General features: G+C 40.0%; 2 protein-coding genes across 2 annotated transcripts; both read right to left on the reverse strand.

Moving 5' to 3' along the window:
- Window positions 1–7,043: 7,043 nt before the first annotated feature.
- Window positions 7,044–9,832, reverse strand: LOC117378740 (cytochrome c oxidase subunit 6B1-like). The gene is made up of 4 exons (XM_033975402.2): window positions 9,800–9,832; window positions 8,372–8,498; window positions 7,965–8,065; window positions 7,044–7,136 (listed from the first exon to the last, which is right to left on the reverse strand). The coding sequence occupies exons 2-4, from the start codon at window positions 8,475–8,477 to the stop codon at window positions 7,083–7,085; spliced, it is 261 nt and encodes an 86-aa protein (XP_033831293.1). The 5' UTR covers window positions 8,478–8,498; window positions 9,800–9,832; the 3' UTR covers window positions 7,044–7,082.
- Window positions 9,833–13,168: 3,336 nt separating this feature from the next.
- On the reverse strand, window positions 13,169–19,500 carry LOC117378314 (neuronal pentraxin-1-like). Its single transcript, XM_055225502.1, has 5 exons — window positions 18,880–19,500; window positions 16,157–17,069; window positions 15,793–16,052; window positions 15,038–15,217; window positions 13,169–13,378 (listed from the first exon to the last, which is right to left on the reverse strand). The coding sequence occupies exons 1-5, from the start codon at window positions 19,453–19,455 to the stop codon at window positions 13,169–13,171; spliced, it is 2,139 nt and encodes a 712-aa protein (XP_055081477.1). The 5' UTR covers window positions 19,456–19,500.
- Window positions 19,501–20,277: the final 777 nt, after the last annotated feature.

The following is a 20,277-nucleotide window of genomic DNA, read 5'->3' on the forward strand; positions in this document are numbered from 1 at the left end:
TCTTTGTTGTAAAATTTTGTTATGATAAAAAAGGCATTGAAAACAACAAAAGACAAAATTTAAATCTGTCAACTGAACAAATCTTTGTAGCTGCCTTATATTTCTCTGAAGGGAGGAGCTAACTACTCTGAAACTGTAAACAGCTATTGTCCCCAGCTATTGTGTCTGAAACTGGAGACAACAGCTTTTGACAGAACTGAAGAAGGGGCTTGAATGATCAACAAAACATCTTTACTCCTACAACGATTTATCCAGTTGACAGATTTAAATTTCGTCTTTTGCTATGGATCAGACCTGGACGACTGAGGGTTTACACAGACATCAAAGCACTGAAAAGTTAATAGCCTGATTGAAATGTGTTGTGCATCTGTAGTAGTATATATATATATATATATATATATATATATATATATATATATATATATATATATATATATATATATGTTCAAATAAAAGGCTAGAGAGGCTATATAGGTGAACAAAGTGAATCTGTGTCTAGGGCTGGGGAATTAATGGAAAGATTTCATGTTAAAATGCACAGTTTAAAAGTCCGATATGACGCAAAATGGACTCTTGTGAGCTTTAAGCCATATTATAATGTTCTTACCTCATCACAAACAAACCTGGATTTGTGTTTTGTTTCGTTCACACATGTCTGAGTAATCTTGTATTATTAGTCTGTCTAAATCTGCAAACTAAATACTCTATTCCACCTTGTGATGTCATGCAGTAGTTTTCAAGTTAATAGGTACCTTTTACCTTTTGTTCAACAGAAAAGGGCAATTCCAAGGCTGAAATGATCCAAATGATTCTTGTGAAGTGGAGCACTTGTGAGCACTGTGGAGCACTTCCTGTATTACCACATGATGACATCACAAGGTCAAACAGAGTGCCCAATATGCAGGGTTTGTGTGTGTGTGTGAATGAAAGAAAACGCAACTCCCGGTACGTATGTGATGAGAAAACAACATTATAACGAAGATCAGAATATGGGGGTATGGGGCCCTTTAAGAGTCCACACTGTTTATTTTCAGGAAATCAATATAAAATCAATACAAGAGACATTTTAACTTGTTCTTGAAAAGACTCAATATAATGGAGATTGATCAATATGACAAAAAAAGGTGATTCATTTTTTTCCCATATCACCCAAATGTAGCTGTATCTAAAGGCTAAAGAATAACAGTTTTTCAACAAGCAACACTGCAATAGTATTAACTGCAATGCCTTTATTCAAGTAGGACAATATAATGTATAATGCATAAATGTAATGGGTTGTGTTCTCTGTGAGGGAACTGTGGGGAAGCTGGCCCGAGTGATCAAAATAGGAGGCAGACTCAAAAGAAGTCCCATTAAACACAATTTATTCCCGTGTAGTGGTACACCGTGAACACAAAAATAATCCATATTTACAAAAATTAACGGTGCTCAACGAAAACTAAGCAACCAAATTTAAACAACTGAGACAAAAGCCACGAGTACCCTGGCTACACTAGTGTTTCTCATCTGTCTAATTACCCAGACTAAAATACTTTCCTGTACCGGAAGCTCCGCCCCCGGTATACTCCATCTCTTGTCCAGGGGGCGGTGGGAGTAACATAAGCACTATGTTCCATAAAAACATCTCTCGGGCCCAAGTCCCTTTACTAAAAGTGTTTAACTAAATAAACTATAAACACTTAGTTCATGAAATGAAAATACACAAGACATTAAGACAAAGAAATAAACAAACTTAAGCCAGTTTTTCCCCCTCCACATGGTCCGGCCCACGACCCCACTCAAGCCTATAAAATGGCCGACATAGGGCACACCCCCTCTTTGACTGGACCATGTGGAGATGCAGGTAAGATGATTATTGGATTGAACTGAATAGAAACATTTAACTAAATAAAATATATTTAACTAACAAATGTGTGGTGATTTAACTGATTACAACTAAACAAAACAAACCCGGGATAGTTCTATTGAAGTTATTGAAAATGAACAGACATGTGCAAAACCAAATCATAATACTATTAAAAGGGACAAAGGCCCACTTTGTCACAGGAACAAAGAGGGATTTGCTATAAAATGCGTTCTGGAATAATTGCCCCTAAAACTACTACAGAGGACAAAATACTTTTCACATATAAAACATTACAACAATTTAAACCTCAAACCCTAAATCCACATGAGAACCAAATGTACTGGTATCACGAGGTGGCACTTTTTTCAACATTTCTCAAAAGAACATTTTGTCCCTGATCCAAAATGATCTACTGCCAACTGCTTCAAAATGTCACTGAGCTCTGAGCCAATACAGGGAACGCACTGCTCTGTTTGTTTTTTATTACATCAGGTGGGCCGAGTACTACCATCCCTGACATTTGGTGCTGGTTTTCGGTTTAAATGCACAGCACTCTGGGAAGCCATAGTGAGTCAATGTAATCAGGTTTACAAATGACACCCACTCAGTCTAAACCACGCCACAATGACAAACAGCTTCTGCTAACAGTGCAACTATCAGCAAATAGAAATGTATTATGACTCAGCTTACTCTGCATAATCTTTGTGTCAACTTAAAGAACCTGTATCTGATTTTCTTTCATGTATTTGAGAAAAATGTGTTTAGCCCCAGTACAGATATTTTGTATAAGCAGCTCTTGAGGTCAAAATAATAAGTATAATTAATTCTTTAATTCTAAGGCAAAGGATTATCATGGGTTTGACACACATTTTTAAAAACTCTATAGAGATTCTCTAGTTTTACCCATTAAACAAATAGTAAACCTGTCTATCCAACAAAGCATTGTGCCATCAGCATGGAAATCAGCTGTGGTTACGCCTTTTTTTAAGACTGGAAACAAACATGAAATGGCTAATTACTGACCAATCAGCATTCTCCCTGTAATTTCTAAAGTTGTAGAGAAATGGGTGGCCAAACAAGTGAATTTGTTTCTGAACATTTGCAGCACACCCTTACATCCAATGCAGTTTGGATTTCGAAATAATCACTCCACAGAATCTGCAAATTGTCTTTTTATTGAAAAAGTTAAAGGCCTTCTTGACAACAGTAATTGTGTAGGTGCTGTCTTTTTAGATCTCAAGAAGGCCTTTGACACAGTCAATCACAACATTCTTATGTCCAAATTAACAAATTCTAACTTTTCACAAACAACCTTGAAATGGTTTGAATCATATTTATGTAATAGAAAACAGTGTCTCACTTTCTGGAATTAAATCGCCATTCCTTTTGTGTCCAGCAGGGGTCCCCCAAGGCAGTATTCTTCGCCCATTGACTCAATGTTGACGCTGACATGCTAGCAACAACAAATATGCATGTCCCATGCCTATGGCATTGGTTGCTAGGATACAGGAGTCTGTGCAAGGTGCTTCGCCCATGCACTCATCGTTGCGGAAGCAATAGGCCCTACGCCCTGTATGGGCTCGGGCCTTTGCTATAATCTGGCATCTGTTTACAGATGTTCATTAATATGCGCTGTCCCTATCAAATAAATAAAGTCAGCTGTGTGCTGTCTGTGTCTAATTATACATGAAAAGTGCTTATAAACTCACCGTGGTGAATAATTAGGATGCTCTGAATGCATAAAGTAAATGAGGAAAGCTTTGGACCATTGTAAACTGTTTTAAATGAACTAGTTCCGTTTTTCATTTTTTCAACAGAGTAAAAATCAGGTACAGCACATTTAATCATTAATTTAGATATCAAATGGGTTGTATTTGGAAAAGCTATGGCAGAAAATTAAATTAAGAAAATGTGATGAAATAGCTGACAATATATTTAAACTGCAATTAGTTCGGTCAATATTTAGATTGCCTCTGTCACCGGCGCTGGGCTAGCTCACTGTTATCATTCCAATTTCCTCTCGGGGCAGTTGCTCTAAATACTTAATACTTAATAAATACTTAAAGATCACAATTAGATATAACAATTGGGGTGCAGTAACACTTTTGTACAGACCATATCCAAACTGGGACTATATTTGGACTAAAGAAAATATATGACCACAAGACAACAAAAATAAAGTACTATTTTTATATTTTGGTTGAAAATTACAGTATGTTGTCTAAAAAAGTGTTTTTGTGATTATAATTATAATTGTGTTACCAAAATCTGTATTGAGCCTATTCCTTAGTACTGAAATGGAGTTTTAAATTCTAGTATGGTGAAAACACTAATTACAGCCAGATCCATATAAATGTAAGTAGAAAATAGTAAATATGATGCAGTATCTTTTTTCTATCCCTGCTCCTGATGTAAATGACCCAGAACACTTCAACCTAAATGTGGCTAAAACTCTCCCCTCAGCATCTTTCTCTTTGCTAAACAAACACAAGACAAACACCATCGCACATCTCCAAAATCTAACCCAAGCTGTGCCATTATCTCTGCAATATTGACTGATCAGCTTTTCTTTACCCAAATCTGCAATAGTTTTGGTTTGAAATAGTCAGAGATCAAAACCTAGTTACAACATGTATTATTATTTTATTAAGTGTTTTTGTTTTTAACCTCCTGAGACCTGGCGTCCTCATATGTGGACAACACGTTTTTGGCTTGTCTAGGCCACAGTGCAAATTATTAGATGAAGAATAACAGCATACAAGAACAGCAACAATGTAAATATATTATATATATATTAATTTTTAACAGTTTAGAATGTTTAGAATATTTTATTTTAATTTTTTTTCCTGCTCCTGTCAGCAGCTCTTCACATGAGACACATTGTTCCAAGAGGCACAATTGTTGTTTCTCATTTTGTTTTTACATTCAGGACAAATGCTGCTGTGTTCAGGGTCTTAATAGTTTTTGCAAGTCATTATTTAAATGTTTTATCAAAATGAGTAAAATGTCCACATATGAGGACATTTGATTTACATATTTTTTTTCTCAGAAACTACATAATGTAAAAAGATAATTCTTTGTATTTAGACTCATCAGGTCCCAGTCAGCCCAAATAACAAAGAGAAATTAATAAAGCATGTGATGCAAGAGCTCGGGTCTCAGGAGGTTAACGTAATAAATCGCACATTATGATAAATACACAGAAATATGGTATAAAAGGTTAGAGCGACTATGCAACCAACCAGTGACAACTTAGACTGCATTATAAAGATTTGTATATTTTAAAGTAATGGAGCAAAAAGAAGTAGACTATGCGTTTTAAGCAACTCAAAAGACAAGTTTGTATCTATGTAAACACAAACTGTCCTTTAAAAAGAATTTAAATATTGCATGGGCTATATTATAATTCTAATTCTAAACCTGTAGATGTGTGTATTGTTTCGTTCATCGCTCACTAACCTCTCCTTCCATGTTTAAAGTTGAGTCGTGCTGATTTTCCAAAAAACAGTGATCCTCAGGTGGTGGTTTGGTTCAGTTGAGGCGAGGGTCCTCCCGGTCGCGCTGGACGCTGTGAAAAAAAACCGCACCGTTATACAGCAGCTGTCCATGGTCCTGACCGGCACGACCTCGCTTTTCTCCCAAAGCAAGGCATTATCCGTTATGAAAATTGGTTAAATGAGCTTACGGACACGTGCCAAAGTAAATATTTGCGCAGAAGAGAGATTGCACAGCGTTGGTTTTGTTATATTTATACATTTGATGAAATTAGCCCAACGCTACCTCATCGCAAACCCAAATAAACGTCCTTAAGTGACCCAAATGTAGAAAAAAAACATTGCTTCTTACCTGTCGTGCCTACAGCAGCAGATCCCTCAAGACTACACCACGCGTCCTCGGGTTTTGGCGTCTCCCCTTTGAGATGGAGACAGTTTGGCGCACGTAACCCACGTAGCCGCGGCGGTGGCGTTTTTATTATTTATTTTACGTCGTTCCCTTCCAGAGTCAGAGGAGGAGAGGGGGATGCTCGGAAGCCCCGCCTCTATGGGGTCTTTTTGTGTGTGTGTTAGTCGGTCAAAGGGTTTGTACGCATGCGCAAGAGAAAGTCATGCGCCTCGGCAACGCAAACGGAGTGACCTTCAAATACAGATGCCGAGGGAGGAGGATGATGATGGCGCATAAAACTAGGATGTGTTATGGTAAATAAAGTAATAAAAACGTAGAATAAATAGTGTAATTAAATGTAAAGTAGATTATATAAATGGACAGACTTTTGTGCCTATCCTGGTGGCGTGCTTTGGCTTCCATTGTGATGCTGGAGAATGACACAGCCACAGTCAGCTGATGGTGCGTCATGCAGATAAGCTTAAAACGTAGCCTACAATTATATAACATATTTTCTCCCACTTTGAAGAGGCCTGCACCTCTCTCAGCTGAAGGGTTGCATCTACAGCTTGGATTTGTTATCAAGAACCACAATATCAGTGATGTTATTGTGGTTTCAATAGTCTTATAGTTAGTTTAGACCTGGATTAGACCTGGTTTAGTACTAGTATCTTGTTGATCAGTCTGGTTTAGATCTAGACTAGTTTAGGGCTGCTTCTGGTCAAGACATGTTTTAGTTCATTTAAAGCTAAAAAAATCACAACTAGATTTTGTTTAGACTTAAGATCTTCAAAAACTCTAGGATTTTGTAGTCCTGTTTCAATCTAGTTCATTGTGTCAGTGACTGTGTGTGTCCTGTTTCAGAAGTAATAGACTTTCCAAAAAAATGTATAGACCTATCAAAAATTTGAAACTCAGGCCTAATCAGCTCTGTGGTCACTCATGACCACAAGACCCGTCATTTTACTTAAAATTTGTTCTGTTTAAAATCTGAAACTTTATAAATTGCTGTTATTAAAACATTTCGCTGAATCTTGTGTTTTAAATGTGTATCTGGTCTTAAATCAATGACATTATGATATTAATTAGCACAGTTAAAGCACAAGGATGGAAGAATGACCCATTACACATATTAATCACATTTAACACTTTATTTTTCCCATTCTTGTAAGAGGAAGTTCAATACCACATAGTGATTTCATAATTTAGATGTGTTTTGCCACACAGACGATATATTGAACACTTTTTAAAGCATCCGTCAGTCAAGCACCAGTCTGAAGTATCTGTGCGTTTTTCATTTACAGTAAATATACAATAGGAGACAATAATAATAATAAATATGTTGTAACTTTGATTATATTTTTCCAGCAAAGTTTCCATTGTCCACTTGCTCATCCCATTTACTGACCTGCAGTGAGAGAGGAGGTTTAAGGTTAAGAGTTTGGTTTCTGTTTACTTCTATTTTAGGGGAGTGGTGAGACTAAAACAATAAATAAATAATAAATAAAATGTTCTTTGGTTTACAAATGTCCTGAATAGAGTAGGCATGATGATCAGCCACTAGTGGGGGCTAGCTAAATGGAGACTAGCAATCTTGTATAGTTCTACTATAGCAATCTTTATGCATTCCTTATGAACTCAATACAGATAATTCATGTCATTTGAACAGTGAGCACGTTTACATGACCAATGAAAAGTTAAAGCGGTAACTAGAATAATCTGATAATCCAATAATTATGTTTTATTCTTGGTGTGTTTACATGCCCAAGATAAATCTGATTATCAAAACAACAGTTTACTTTTTTCATGTCAAAACTTTCACAGATGTGTGCAAGCACAAAGAAATCAGAATACTCAGTTAAGCAGCAGTGGCAACACTGTCATTGTGTCTTTAAGCAAGACACTTTTCCCACATGAAGTATGAATGCGGTGTGTGTGAGTGTTGGTGGTGGTACTTCCATCAGTCTGTCCCAGGGCAGCTGTGGCTACAATAGTAGTTACCACAGAGTGTGGAGTGAATAATAATAATAATAATAATAATAATAATAATATACTTACAGATGTAACTGTTTACATGACATTTCTATAATTGCATAAAGTTCAGATTTTTGTTGACTTTAAACAGTCAGTGCAAGATTTGTGTCATGTCATCAAAACTCTGTAATATTACTTTATAAAACAGAATAAAATAAGTAAGGGTGTTGTATAAATGTCGTATAATGTGAGAGTGACTTACCCAGCTGTTGGGGCAAAGGCTCTTGTAGACTTTCTGGTACCACTCACACAGAGCAGTGTCCTGGTCTTTGGCTGACAAAGCCTTGTTACATCTGTGGAAGTCTGAACCAACAATAACACAACATTCATAAACTTAACTCTTAAACTCTTAATGTGCATGTTAAAAATGAAAACCATCTGTCTAAGCTAAAATGTTTTGTTTTTTTTAATTCACTAGTACATGGCAATAAATCAGACAGACACAACATTTTAGAAATACATTTTAAGTAATAGATTGTAATATAGTTTGATGTTAATTCGATTTCTGGGGTTCATAGCATAGACTATTACACAGTAGACACAGACTTGAACTCCATGTTAACTTAATAAAACTGATATTATATAATATGAGTCAGTGCTGTCTTTTACCGAGGTAGTTCTGGAAACAGTTGCGTGTCTGGTTGGTGTTGGGGAAGCGAGCGTCGAATGGAGCTGTGCTATAGGATTTGGTCTTTTCTTCAGTGTTGTCAGACATTTTGAGATTTATGGACTATATCTACAAAGAGATGCAAAGAGATGAATGTTGAGAACAAATGGACTGATCAAAAGATGAACAGACTGTTGTATTATGTCAAAAACTGGACACTGTCAAATGACATGGCATCTACAGCTTGAATAAAGGCAGGGCCCATATTACGCTATTTGCTGGTGTTACAATGTTTATCCTCATCAAAAACATATCCAGAGTTGTGTTTTGTTTCATTCACGCATGTTTGAACACACAAACCCTGCATCTTTGAATTCTTCCCTCAAACTGAAAACACTGTATTCCACCTTGTGATGTCATGTAGTAATACAGGAAGTGTTCTCCTGTGTTGGTAAGGTATGGTGTGCTTTTATTTTACAGTGCACAACAATACATTGACCTTAAAAAACAGGAAAGATGTATGGTGCCAGGTTATAGCAAAAGTACTAGTTTCCATCTGTAGTCCCTGGACAGGCTGATGTTTGGTGTAGATGGATAAAATACCTGTAAACATATGGTACATACATCTAGTGCAACACAACTTGCCCCTCAAATATGCCATTTAAAAACATTCAGTTGACACACACACACAACCATAACAATTTATTCTCACACAGACCCCCCCCCCCCATTTGGATAATTCCAGCTCTCGAATTGCCAATATCTACTGAACTAAAGGTAAAGGGTAGCTGTTAACTTGAAAACGACCACTTCATGACATCACAAGGTAGAACAGAGCATTTTGAGCTTTGGAAATGTTACAGACTAATAATAAAGAGTTACTCAAACATGTGTGAATGAAACAAAAGACAACTCCAGGTCTATTTTTGAGCAGGTAACATCATTAGAACATGGATTAAAACTCACAAGAGTCAATTATGTGTAACAAAGGACCTTTAAGCATTAACAAGTATGACTACAGATACTTAACCATTAATACGAATATATTTTAAAACAAAAGGGTAGTTCCCCAACATAAAAGGAGACAGGATGTAGGCTAATAAAATAAACGGAAAATACAGACATTAGATATGAAACATATATACATATTTTCGGTTAGTTGTTTTTTTTTTTATGTGTGTACAGTAAATCATATTAATTTCATATGCGGTAAAACGTAGACACAAATGGTTAAAAACTGCAACTTGTAAAGTTTTACTGATTTAACGTAAACTATAGCATTAGCTAACGTTAATCTGGCACACTTCACTCATTTTAAGGGATTTATAGTTTAAACAAAGCTTAAAACGACAGAAAAAACTATAACTTGACCCATACAATATTAAACTAAATACTAAATGTATATGAGAGGACGAAGAAAATGAAAATACCTGAAATAACAGAAGTTTTAGCTCACCTTTTGACCGGGACAGTTTAATCTCAGCTGCGTTTATCCCCGCGGTGCACGATGGGAAATGTAGTGCAGAGGATTAAACTCACTGAAGACTGCACGGGAAAGCACTGACATCTGCTGGAGAAAATGAAGACGTGCAACTATCAAAGTATGATATATTAAAAAAAAAAAGAAAAAAAAAAAGAAAAGAAAAGAAATATGATCAACTCTTTATTATTAATCTTGTAATTTTACATTGAATTACCTTTCAATCATGTATTTAAAAAGCCAGTGTATCATAACTGTGACACCTTTTTATCATAGTATTAGGCGAGTGTTTTGTGTTCACACCAAGCGCCACCAAAAAAATAAATAAATAAATAAAAGATTTGCTATTTCCAGATTTAAACCAGGTCTATAACCACTTCACTTCACTTCCACTTTAGTTCTAAGTAAGAAATTACCCAAAGGAGGACAAAAAGTGAATAAAATCAACTCTAAATAAACTCAAAAGTTTGGACCCACCCTCTCTTTAAGTGTTTTTCTCTTTAGTTTTACTACTTTCAACATCTTATATACACACAGAAGACATCAAATATATGAAGTAAGATATATGGAATTATTTAAAAAAGTAAATAACTCTACAGCTTTTTTTGTATTTTATATTCAAATAATCAAAGTATCCACCCAGAGTTATCTGTTCCACCTTGTGATGTCATCATGTAGTAATACAGGAAGTGCTCCACTGTGTTTTTAAACTCTATACACCTTCACTGGAATCATCTGGATTATTTCAGGTCTGAAATGGCCAATCTCTACTGAACTAAAGGTAAAAAGTTAACTTGAAAACTACCACTACATGACATCACAAGGTAGAACAGAGCATTTTGAGCTGTAGATGGTCTAATAATAAAGAGTTTCTCAAACATATGTGAATGAAACAAAACACAACTCCAGGTCTGTTTTTGAGGAGGTAACAGCTTTATAACATGACTTAAAGCTCACAAGAGTAAGTTTTGTGTAATATGGGACCTTTAAACAAAAGATTAGTTCATTTCTTAATAATGAAAGGAAGAATGAATAAATAAGTCGGGAGCCTAAATATATTTTAAAATAATTACAGTATTGAACCTATGTAATTATCTTTGCTCTTTTAATGAAACCTCAAGGTGACTGCTGCAATGCTACGTCAAACACTGGTATAAAGACTTCACAAAAACCAACCCACCATTTTCACCGTCCGTCTCCCATGGCAACAGCTCAATATAAAGAAATGTTATGAAGAGAGAAACCAGAGAGGCAGAGGGAATATATTTATAAAGGATAGTGCTAATCCTCTAAGTGTGTGTGTCTAGTGAAGATACTGAGGAATGAAAGAGTGAGCGGTGGTTTGGTTTGAAAGAGAGAGAGAAAGAGAGAGAGAGGGGGGTGCAGAGTGGGGGGGGGGGGTGAGAGATGAGAGAGAGAGAGATGAAGGAGGGAGAAGAAGAAAGAGAAGAGAGAGAAAGGATAAAGTGAGAGGGAGAGTAGGGGTAGAGAGGGAGAACAGAGAGCGATAAAGATGAGAGCAAAGAGATAGAGGAAGAAAGAGCAGATGTGGAGAGGAAAGAGGAGAGAGAGAACAGAGAGAGAGAAAGATGGGAGTGGAGAAAGAGGAAGAAAGAGAGACCAGAGAGGATAGTGCGAGAGAGATAGAGAGAGAGAAAGAGAGAGATAGAGAGAGTTTGAAAGTAGAGTGGGAGAGAGAGAAAGGGGTTCAAAGCAGAGTAAGAGAGAATGAGAGAGAGTGAGAGAGAGAAAGAGAGAGAGAGTGTGTGTGTTACAGAGAGAGAGAGAGAGAGAGAATTTTAATGTACAGATCCAAAGTCCAGGAAAAGTTTTATTTCTTTTATTGAAAACTGACATATGAAGGACATTGAACATATTAAAGTGTATGGAACTCTTTCAAGTTTTATACGGTCATATTTTGGCTGGAGAAACTGTAATACATAATTTACAGCCAAAGACACAGTAGGACAACTATGTAACTGTTAATGTGCGCAAAAGGCAACGAATAAGCAAGTATCTGACATGTATGTGTTATACTTCAGAATGTCTACGCAGAGGTTACAAAACACTGAAAAAACATCATCATCTTAAAAACATGTCAGTTTCAGTCCTACAGTATAGACATCATGGAAATGCATTTGGCCCACTAGCAGCAGAAGAAAACTCCTCTTGGCATTTCAGTCAATGAAACAGAAGAATCATCGACATCACAGGCCCTGTTCAGATCTGAACGCTGAGGGACTTTTTCAGAAGCAGAGAGAAGGCCTACAAAAACAAACTGCACCTAGCAGTAAAAATACATGTTATTATCAGGTCTGAACAGGGCCAAAAACATAATTCAGAGCTAAAACCTCCACTCCCAGAGTGGTTACTGTACAAAGTATAAAGTGGGTCACAAAAGTGCTATGTTCATATTTACATATTGACATGTGCAAAGGTAGTTCAAAAAACTGCTATTTACACCAGTATAAACTTTTGCATTATATATAGGTAAAAATGCATAATGTACAAAGAATCATGGAGAGAGCTTAAACCCAGGTCCCGAGTCTCCGACAGGAATAGCAGGATCAGGTATTCCCAGGTAAATCCTGTCTAAACCTTGTTAGCGTAGCGTTAGCATTAGCTTGGCAACACGTTGAGTTTAGACTTGGTCAGGTGCCTCGTGCTTTCTAGTCTCTTACGTAACAGTGTTTTAAAGAAGTATCCACTCACACCTCAGCATCAACAAAACCAATGTCTGTCCCACATCAGGAGTCCATGTAATATAAAGAAAATATTCTGAATAAATATAGTACAGAAGCATGTTTAAACATGTGCTCGTCTGTCTCCTTCTCACTTAAAACCAAAATGTTAGGGCCCCCCTTCACACAGATTATAGCAGACAGGTGTCTTACAAAGACTACTTTACAGTATAAACTTTAGTTATCATATATATTTTTGGTGTCATCTTCTGTTGATCCAGGTAGCAACAGTTCTATAGATCCACACCAAACGTCTGAGCCAGCTGGACTCTGTAAAGTGTAATCCGGTGTGTTTAAGCTCCTCATTGTCTCCTTGACTTCGTGTCGTAATGTTGATGTTAAACATTAGCCTGTGAACTGGGCTCAGCGCTGCAGAGTCATGTCCTTATGGGACTAAAGCTTCTTAAATGACAACACACTTCTGTCCTCCTGCAGGTGCAGCCGACATGTGAGCGCTGGGAGCAACTACATGAAACTCCACGTTCAAGCTCACGCTGAGCTCTGCGGACTGGGTAGGCTCCTATAATGATATAATCCTATATGGTTGGTCCATGCTCCACAGTAACCCTCAGCAGGACTCAGTGGCAGAGTTCATGTTGGAGCTCGGCCAGTCCTCCATGCAGCTCCACCTCCTCCTGGGTCCAGGACAAGACGTCCCCCTCCAGGTGCCCCGAACATGTGGCCTGGCTCTGGATCTCTGCAGGGGTCAGGACTCTGGACCAGAGATGCAGGCCTGACATTTGTCCCATAAAAGACTGAGTGACGTCAAAATGCCCCCCAACATCATCCTGTGGAAAAGAGAAGGTCATGAGGAAACACAGGTCACAGGTGATGAGGAGGTATACTTACAGTCACTGTCCCCTCTAAACTGCGCGCGTGCGCGCGTGCACACTGCTGACACGGTCTCTGCGCACAGAAAGTCTGTGCTGCGCACGAAAAAATCGAACCGGAATTGAAAACAAAATAAACACACAACAATTCATTCTGCGCTATTTTTCAGTGTGAGTCAGTGAGTGTGACCGGGGACGAGCTGCTCCAGACAATTATGTGACACACATACGTATCTGCGCAGTTTATCCACGTCATTGACAGGCGTCCTCATGTCCTTATGTCCTCATGTCCCGCTCCCAGAGTTTTAGCCGATGTGGACTGAAGACTCGCTAATGATGCTAATGATGCTAAGTGTTTAACCCCTTAATGTTCCGACGGCCCGCCCTCGGGCGCACTGTTTTGCAGCGGTTTTGCGTTTTAAACATGACGAAACGGACAAAACAAAGGAAGTACGCGACCGAGGACACTGTGGATGTTTGTACAAGTTAAACTAGAGCCATCTCGGACCCGGAGCGGTTCGTGGAACCGAGTGAAGATCTCATGGTGGACTGAGGAGCAGAGGACCTTATGATTGGATGGACTGGATGCTGTTCCTGATCGGTAAGCGTGGTTTATTCTGCTACTGACTTAATTGTGGGTCAAATATATCACGCGTAATCATTAGCATTAGTTAATGCCAATCTGCGCCTCTGTCACAGAATGACTGTCACACTGCCACATGTACAATGTGTTCTTAGTTTCCAGTGTGTGTTTGTTTACATTTTGAAGTGTGTGTGTGTGTGTGTGTGTGTATTTGTTCACTGTTTGCAGTGTGTGGTTTGTAAATATATATTTATTTTGACCCATACCACTTGTTTTGAATATATTTTATATACAAATATACATTATATATTGTGTTTCGATATGATATATAAATGAACAGTAATAGAGCAGCTGTGCAGATACAGATTCCTCTCAGTGTGTATTGGTCATTGATACTGTCACTAGTTTATGAGTTGTAAAAAATCAAATGATCGTGTCATTTACTGAAAAAGAGTTACCGGGCTGTCTCCCAGACACAGTAGCACAATCTCACTCAGTGCACAGCAAAAGCTTCACACAATGGCTTTTACTCATAATACAAGTCAGAGCTTTATCATAAAAATGTTAAGTGTGTTTTCAACATTGGAGTTTACAGTTGTCTTGGTTTGGTTGGAAGCTCATGTTTTGCCATAGTTAAAATTAAATATTTATACTTCCAATAGCATTAACATACTACACAGGTCATGAGCAAGATTTTTGTCATTTTCATTGTATAAGTGGCTAAAGCACTTAATTAAAAGTCTTATAACAGAAATGTAAATGCGGTAATTTGGATCTTTTAATAAACCATTTAACTTGGATGGATGCGATGCAGCATGACCACAGTGTGCACGTCTGATGTTGCTCACAGTGGTCCATGGGACCACTCAGGGAGTTTGTGTGTTTGCTCAGACTCATGAAAAATTAGAGGGAACATTGCTTACAGTATACCTACATACTTACATACAGAGTAAATTTGACATGCAGTTTGTAATGTCTAATTTAAACATCATTTTTGGTACCAATAGTGCAGTCCGCAGTTGTATAGTCCATACCTGTTCCTGTCCCAAGATGAAGACCCCTCCCGGTCTCACTGCTTCCCAAGGCGACAGGTCCCGGCCCGCGCCCCTCTTCTGTCCGTCCTGGAACACCTCCCAGACTCCGTCACGCGTGGCCCAAGTCACACACACGTGATGCCATTTACCATCAGACAGAGAGAGGGGCAGAGACACCGCCTGGACAGACATGACAACATGTTATGTAAAGTATTTATCCGGAGTGACACCTCCATCCAGGAAAGCTACAATGACCCTTTAATTGTTTAATTGGTGCATCGGAAGCCTGTGTCCTACAGGAAACAAAGGTGACACTTGGATCCTGCTCTGAAGGCACATCCACACATCATTAGAGCAATCCTTTAAGACAATCAGAGTAGGGCTGTGTTTGTTTGTAGAGATCTAAAGCGACACAGGCCTTTGTCATTAGAAGAGACATGTGATCAGATTTTCCACGAATCTGACAGAATGAGATCAATGGAATAGATACATCATTCATCATTCATTAAAAGCCAACAAATATAAGTCATAAGTTCACCAATCCAAAGAGATCTATGAAGTCTCTTTAGGATGTCCCTCTCATCTTACCCAACCTCCAACAGACTCTCTAAAGACGTGATGGTGATACTGGCTTTTTACATTAGTTATAGGTCTAAGTCTAGGCCAATTACTGCCTATCTCACAAATACGTTAAAATTCAGATAAATTAATTCTCTACAAAGAACATCATGAACCCCATTGGTGGCCACACTCGCCTTGTCATTGATGAGCAGTTGCATTGGGTTGCTGCCCCACTCGATGAGCACCAGTTCGTTGGTTTGTCCTGGGATGGCATAGGAGAAGGGAGTCCCGAGGCCAGGCCCTGCCCCTGGTTTGATCCACAGACACACGGTCAGAGCAAAGAGCTCATGGACCACAGAGCGCTTCATTCGTCCATACATATAGTTAGTCCTTAGGGGGAAGTCCAGCAGAAACGCACTAGGACTCTGCAGCTTTGGAAGTGGGTCTCCTGAGACAAACACAGAGGGAGAGACGGTGTAAGATCACAAGCCATCAGACTTGCTCCTAAAAGATAAATAATAATAATAATGATAGTCTTACCGTGGTCAGTGTCTTCATGGTGCAGGTGGTTCAGTACAGCCTCCAGTTTTCTGTGACCTGAGTGATGGTCTTTGGCTTGGTCTTTATCGGTATGGTCTTTGTCAACGTTGTTGTGATCATCATGGTGATTGTCATGGTCATCCTCACGGTGATCACTGCGGTGGTCCTTGTGATATTCGAAATAGTGGTCTCTATAATGATGGTCGTTTCGGTGATCATTGTGGCGGTCATAATGGTGATCGCCATGGTGACTGTACTGATGATTGCTGTGGCGGTTGCCATGGTGACTGTTATGGCGGTTGCCATGGTAATCATAGTGGTGATTGTCATGGTGACCATCATGGTGACCATCATGGTGATCATAGTGGTGGCTGTCATGGTGGTTGTCATGGTGACTGTCATGGTGGTTGTCATGGTGATTGTCATGGTGATCGTCATGGTGATCATCATGGTGCCGACTGTGGGAGTTGTGATGTCGGCCATGACTCTCATGGGGAGTGTCGTGACGTCCATGATGGCTGTTGTAGTGACTGTATCGGTGGTTTTCATGGTGGTCGTCATGGTGGTTATCGTGGGGACCGCTGTGATGGTCGTCATGGTGACCACTGTGATGGTTGTCATCGCGACCCCTGTGGCTGGTGTAGTGGCCAAAACCATGGTTTGTGTCATGGCGGTCGCTGTGATGAGTGTCGTGATGATTGTCATAATGATGGTCATCGTGGTGACCGTTATGATGGGTGTCATAGTGATGGTCATCATAGTGACTGTTATGATGGTTGTCATGATAACCAGTGTGATGGTCATGGTAACTATCGTGATGGTCGTCATGGTGATCATGGTAGTACTCGTGCAACTGTTCCTCCAAAGCGTGGATCTTCCTCTGGAGCAGGTCCCTCAGGGAGCTGGAGTACAAGCTGCTCGAATTACGTGCCTGAGACAGATATACAAAACACATCAATGTCATACTAATATACTACTACTTTATAATACTATAGAAATACTGCAGAGAGCTGACACAGAGAAGACATAATCGTGACTGTACTACGAATAATGTGCACACACACTGCATTACAACTACTGCCTTTGCAGTATTTACTAATGTGAGTAACAAGTGTTCACTGCTCAATGAAAAGAACACCTTTACACCTTGAACTAGGGACATGATAATCAGGGGCACACTGTTTAAAATAAATACGTTTCTCTCTTCTGCATTGCTGCCTCCTCAGATCTGACTAAATCTGACTGTGTTCGATGCCAGAGGAGAGCATGGTCCCATCAGGGCAGATGAACCTAATGGAAACTGATTGGCTGATGCCGTGGTGCCTTCTGTCAGAACATTAGAGCCTTTGTTTTGACTCTTCAAAACAGATCTGGGGGATTTCACTGTGTCAGTACTCTGTGCACTCAGATTAGAGAGAGAATATAGAGAGATAAATGAGGCACATGTAGAGCTATGGACCTGCTTGGATATGTCCCACTATCATTGTGTTATTATTTTTATTGTAGTTTCTTTGTTTTTTGTTTTTTTTTTGTATTGCAAAGCTCTATTTATCCCTAGAACAAAAAGAAATGGGGAAGACTTTTGTGGACAGGAAAGATAGGCTATGCCAAACCACTGAATGTCCCTTCTCTTTTAACACCATTTCAACTGGAATCATCCAGATGTTGTCGGTTGTGGTGACTGTTGCTAATCACAAACTTCCTCTTTCTTGAGGCGATTCTCTCAAAGCTGTGATCTTTTCTGACGTGGGGATTAACTTTAATTAAGTTCAGCTCTGGACAGACAGATTAAGCCCAGCCCTGGACAGCCCAGAGCCTCAGAGCCTCACATCCTCAGAGCCTCAGACTTTCAGACCCTCAGTCCAGAGTCTCAGAGTCTCAGAGTCTCAGAGTCTCAGAGTCTCAGAGTCTCAGAGTCTCAGAGTCTCAGAGTCTCAGAGTCTCAGAGTCTCAGAGCCTCAGAGCCTCAGAGCCTCAGAATGTCAGTCTGAAGTAAGTCTTGGGAATAAACAGCCTTATCTTGTTAGCTCTGTGTTTCTGGATGATGTATGTAGCTTGTTAGCTCTGTGCTCGTGGGTGGTGTATGTAGCTTGTTAGCTCTGTGTCCGTGGGTGGTGTATGTAGCTTGTTAGCTCTGTGTTTGTGGGTGATGTATGTAGCTTGTTAGCTCTGTGCTCGTGGGTGGTGTATGTAGCTTGTTAGCTCTGTGTCCGTGGGTGGTGTATGTAGCTTGTTAGCTCTGTGTATGTGGGTGATGTATGTAGCTTGTTAGCTCTGTGCTCGTGGGTGGTGTATGTAGCTTGTTAGCTCTGTGTCCGTGGGTGGTGTATGTAGCTTGTTAGCTCTGTGTCCGTGGGTGGTGTATGTAGCTTGTTAGCTCTGTGTTTGTGGGTGGTGTATGTAGCCTGTTAGCTCTGTGTTCGTGGGTGGTGTATGTAGCTTGTTAGCTCTGTGTCCGTGGGTGGTGTATGTAGCTTGTTAGCTCTGTGTTCGTGGGTGGTGTATGTAGCCTGTTAGCTCTGTGTTTGTGCGTAGTGTATGTAGATTGTTAGCTCTGTGTTCATGGGTGATGTATGTAGCTTGTTAGCTCTGTGTTTGTGGGTGGTGTATGTAGCTTGTAAGCTCTGTGCATGTGTGTATGGTATATGATTATCCTATTAGCTCTACGTTTATATGTGGTGCATGGGTAGTGTTATATCATACATGGTGTGATTGGCCTGTTAGTTCTATTAACATGGTACCTGCAGACTCTCGAGTCGCTCCTTCAGTGTCTGCAGAGTTTTGCTTGTTTGTTCTGGGGAAAAGTTAGTGAACTTTGAGCTGGTCCGGTAGTTGCCATGGTAATAGTGATGATCACCGCTATGGTAACCCGAGGGACCATGGTGATTGTCGTGATTGTTGCTGTGGTGGTTGTCATGGTGACTGTCATGATGGTTGTCGTGACGGTCATCATGGTGACTTCCATGATGTTCGTCATGGTGACTGCTGTGATGGTCATCATGGCGACTGTCATGATGGTTGCTGTGGTGCGTGTAATGGTGGTTGTCCTGGTAACCGCCTTCGCACCGTGTTAGCTTAGCCGTTAGCTCTCGAATGGTTTCCCTTTGGTCCAGAATGGTCTCTTTCTGACGCACCAGACTCTCGCGCAGATGCAGAATGGTGGATTTGGCCTCCTCCGACATGAAGCTGCTCCAACCACTGCTGGAGCTACTCCCCGAGCCACCACCAGGGGGCACAGAGGGAGGAGAGTAGCAGCTCGGGTCAGCCTCAGGAGGGATCGGGGTGCACACAAACTTAGGGCTGATGCCATAGTCCATGGAGACCCCTGTGGCACTCGATAGGAAGTAGAAGAAGATCAGAGATCGTAGAGGACAGAGAGAGGAAGCTCCCAGCTTTTGGTGCCTCAGGAACAGAGGCATGAGGCTCAGAGGACACAGGTCTCTGGCCATAACTGTTCATCTGAAACTCTCCCCCACAAACAGAAGCCAAACTCAGACTGGGCTGGAGCATGAATGGTACTCATTGGCTTTGAGAGGGACGCAGATCAAGTAGCGCATGTCACAGATGACAGCATTATAACTGACAGGATCTGGGCAGTCCTCCACTCACAGTGTGCTTTGCAGCGCTACAGGTATGTGAGTTCTTCACAGGTTTGTGTCTGGGACAAAGCTGGGCCCTGCCAGCCTCTGGCTCTGCTCCTCCTCTCAGCAGCAGCCAAATGTAATCTCTTTAACTCGGGCTCCTACTCACTGCTCTGAGCTCCACCTGAAACACGGAGACAGAGAAATCAGAGAAGTCAGTGAACTGCTCCTGTCCAGCTTTTTACTATATTTACTTTCACCTGCAGTGTCCCTATTTTCTAAACAAAATACTTTAAGGTAGTCTGCATGGATAAATGGTAAATCACAGTCACATTTTTAAAGAGTGCTTTTGCACTTTGAAAGCACTCAAAGTGCTTTATTTCAAGGAACTAGTCACCCATTCACACATTCATACGCCAGTGTACGTAGACACTAGGGGTAAGGCAGATTAAGTGTCTTGCCCAAGGGCACAACAACAGCAATAATCTGCGTGAGCTGGAATCATACCACCACCTGTGGGTCTGTGGATCTGACTACTCAGCCAATGATGTTTTATGT

The sequence above is a fragment of the Periophthalmus magnuspinnatus genome, chromosome 11, assembly GCF_009829125.3.
Source record: "Periophthalmus magnuspinnatus isolate fPerMag1 chromosome 11, fPerMag1.2.pri, whole genome shotgun sequence".
Taxonomy (NCBI): Eukaryota; Metazoa; Chordata; class Actinopteri; order Gobiiformes; family Gobiidae; genus Periophthalmus; species Periophthalmus magnuspinnatus.

Coding starts and splice junctions, on each gene's coding strand:
- LOC117378314 (XM_055225502.1), bottom strand. CDS start 19,455: ATGGACTATGGCATCAGCCCTAAGTTTGTGTGCACCCCGATCCCTCCT. Junction 17,070..18,879: donor AGCGACTCGAGAGTCTGCAG/GTACCATGTTAA, acceptor TATCTGTCTCAG/GCACGTAATTCGAGCAGCTT. Junction 15,218..15,792: donor AACTGCTCATCAATGACAAG/GCGAGTGTGGCC, acceptor ATGTCTGTCCAG/GCGGTGTCTCTGCCCCTCTC.
- LOC117378740 (XM_033975402.2), bottom strand. CDS start 8,477: ATGTCTGACAACACTGAAGAAAAGACCAAATCCTATAGCACAGCTCCA. Junction 8,066..8,371: donor CTGTTTCCAGAACTACCTCG/GTAAAAGACAGC, acceptor TTGTTGGTTCAG/ACTTCCACAGATGTAACAAG. Junction 7,137..7,964: donor GCCTTTGCCCCAACAGCTGG/GTAAGTCACTCT, acceptor CTCTCACTGCAG/GTCAGTAAATGGGATGAGCA.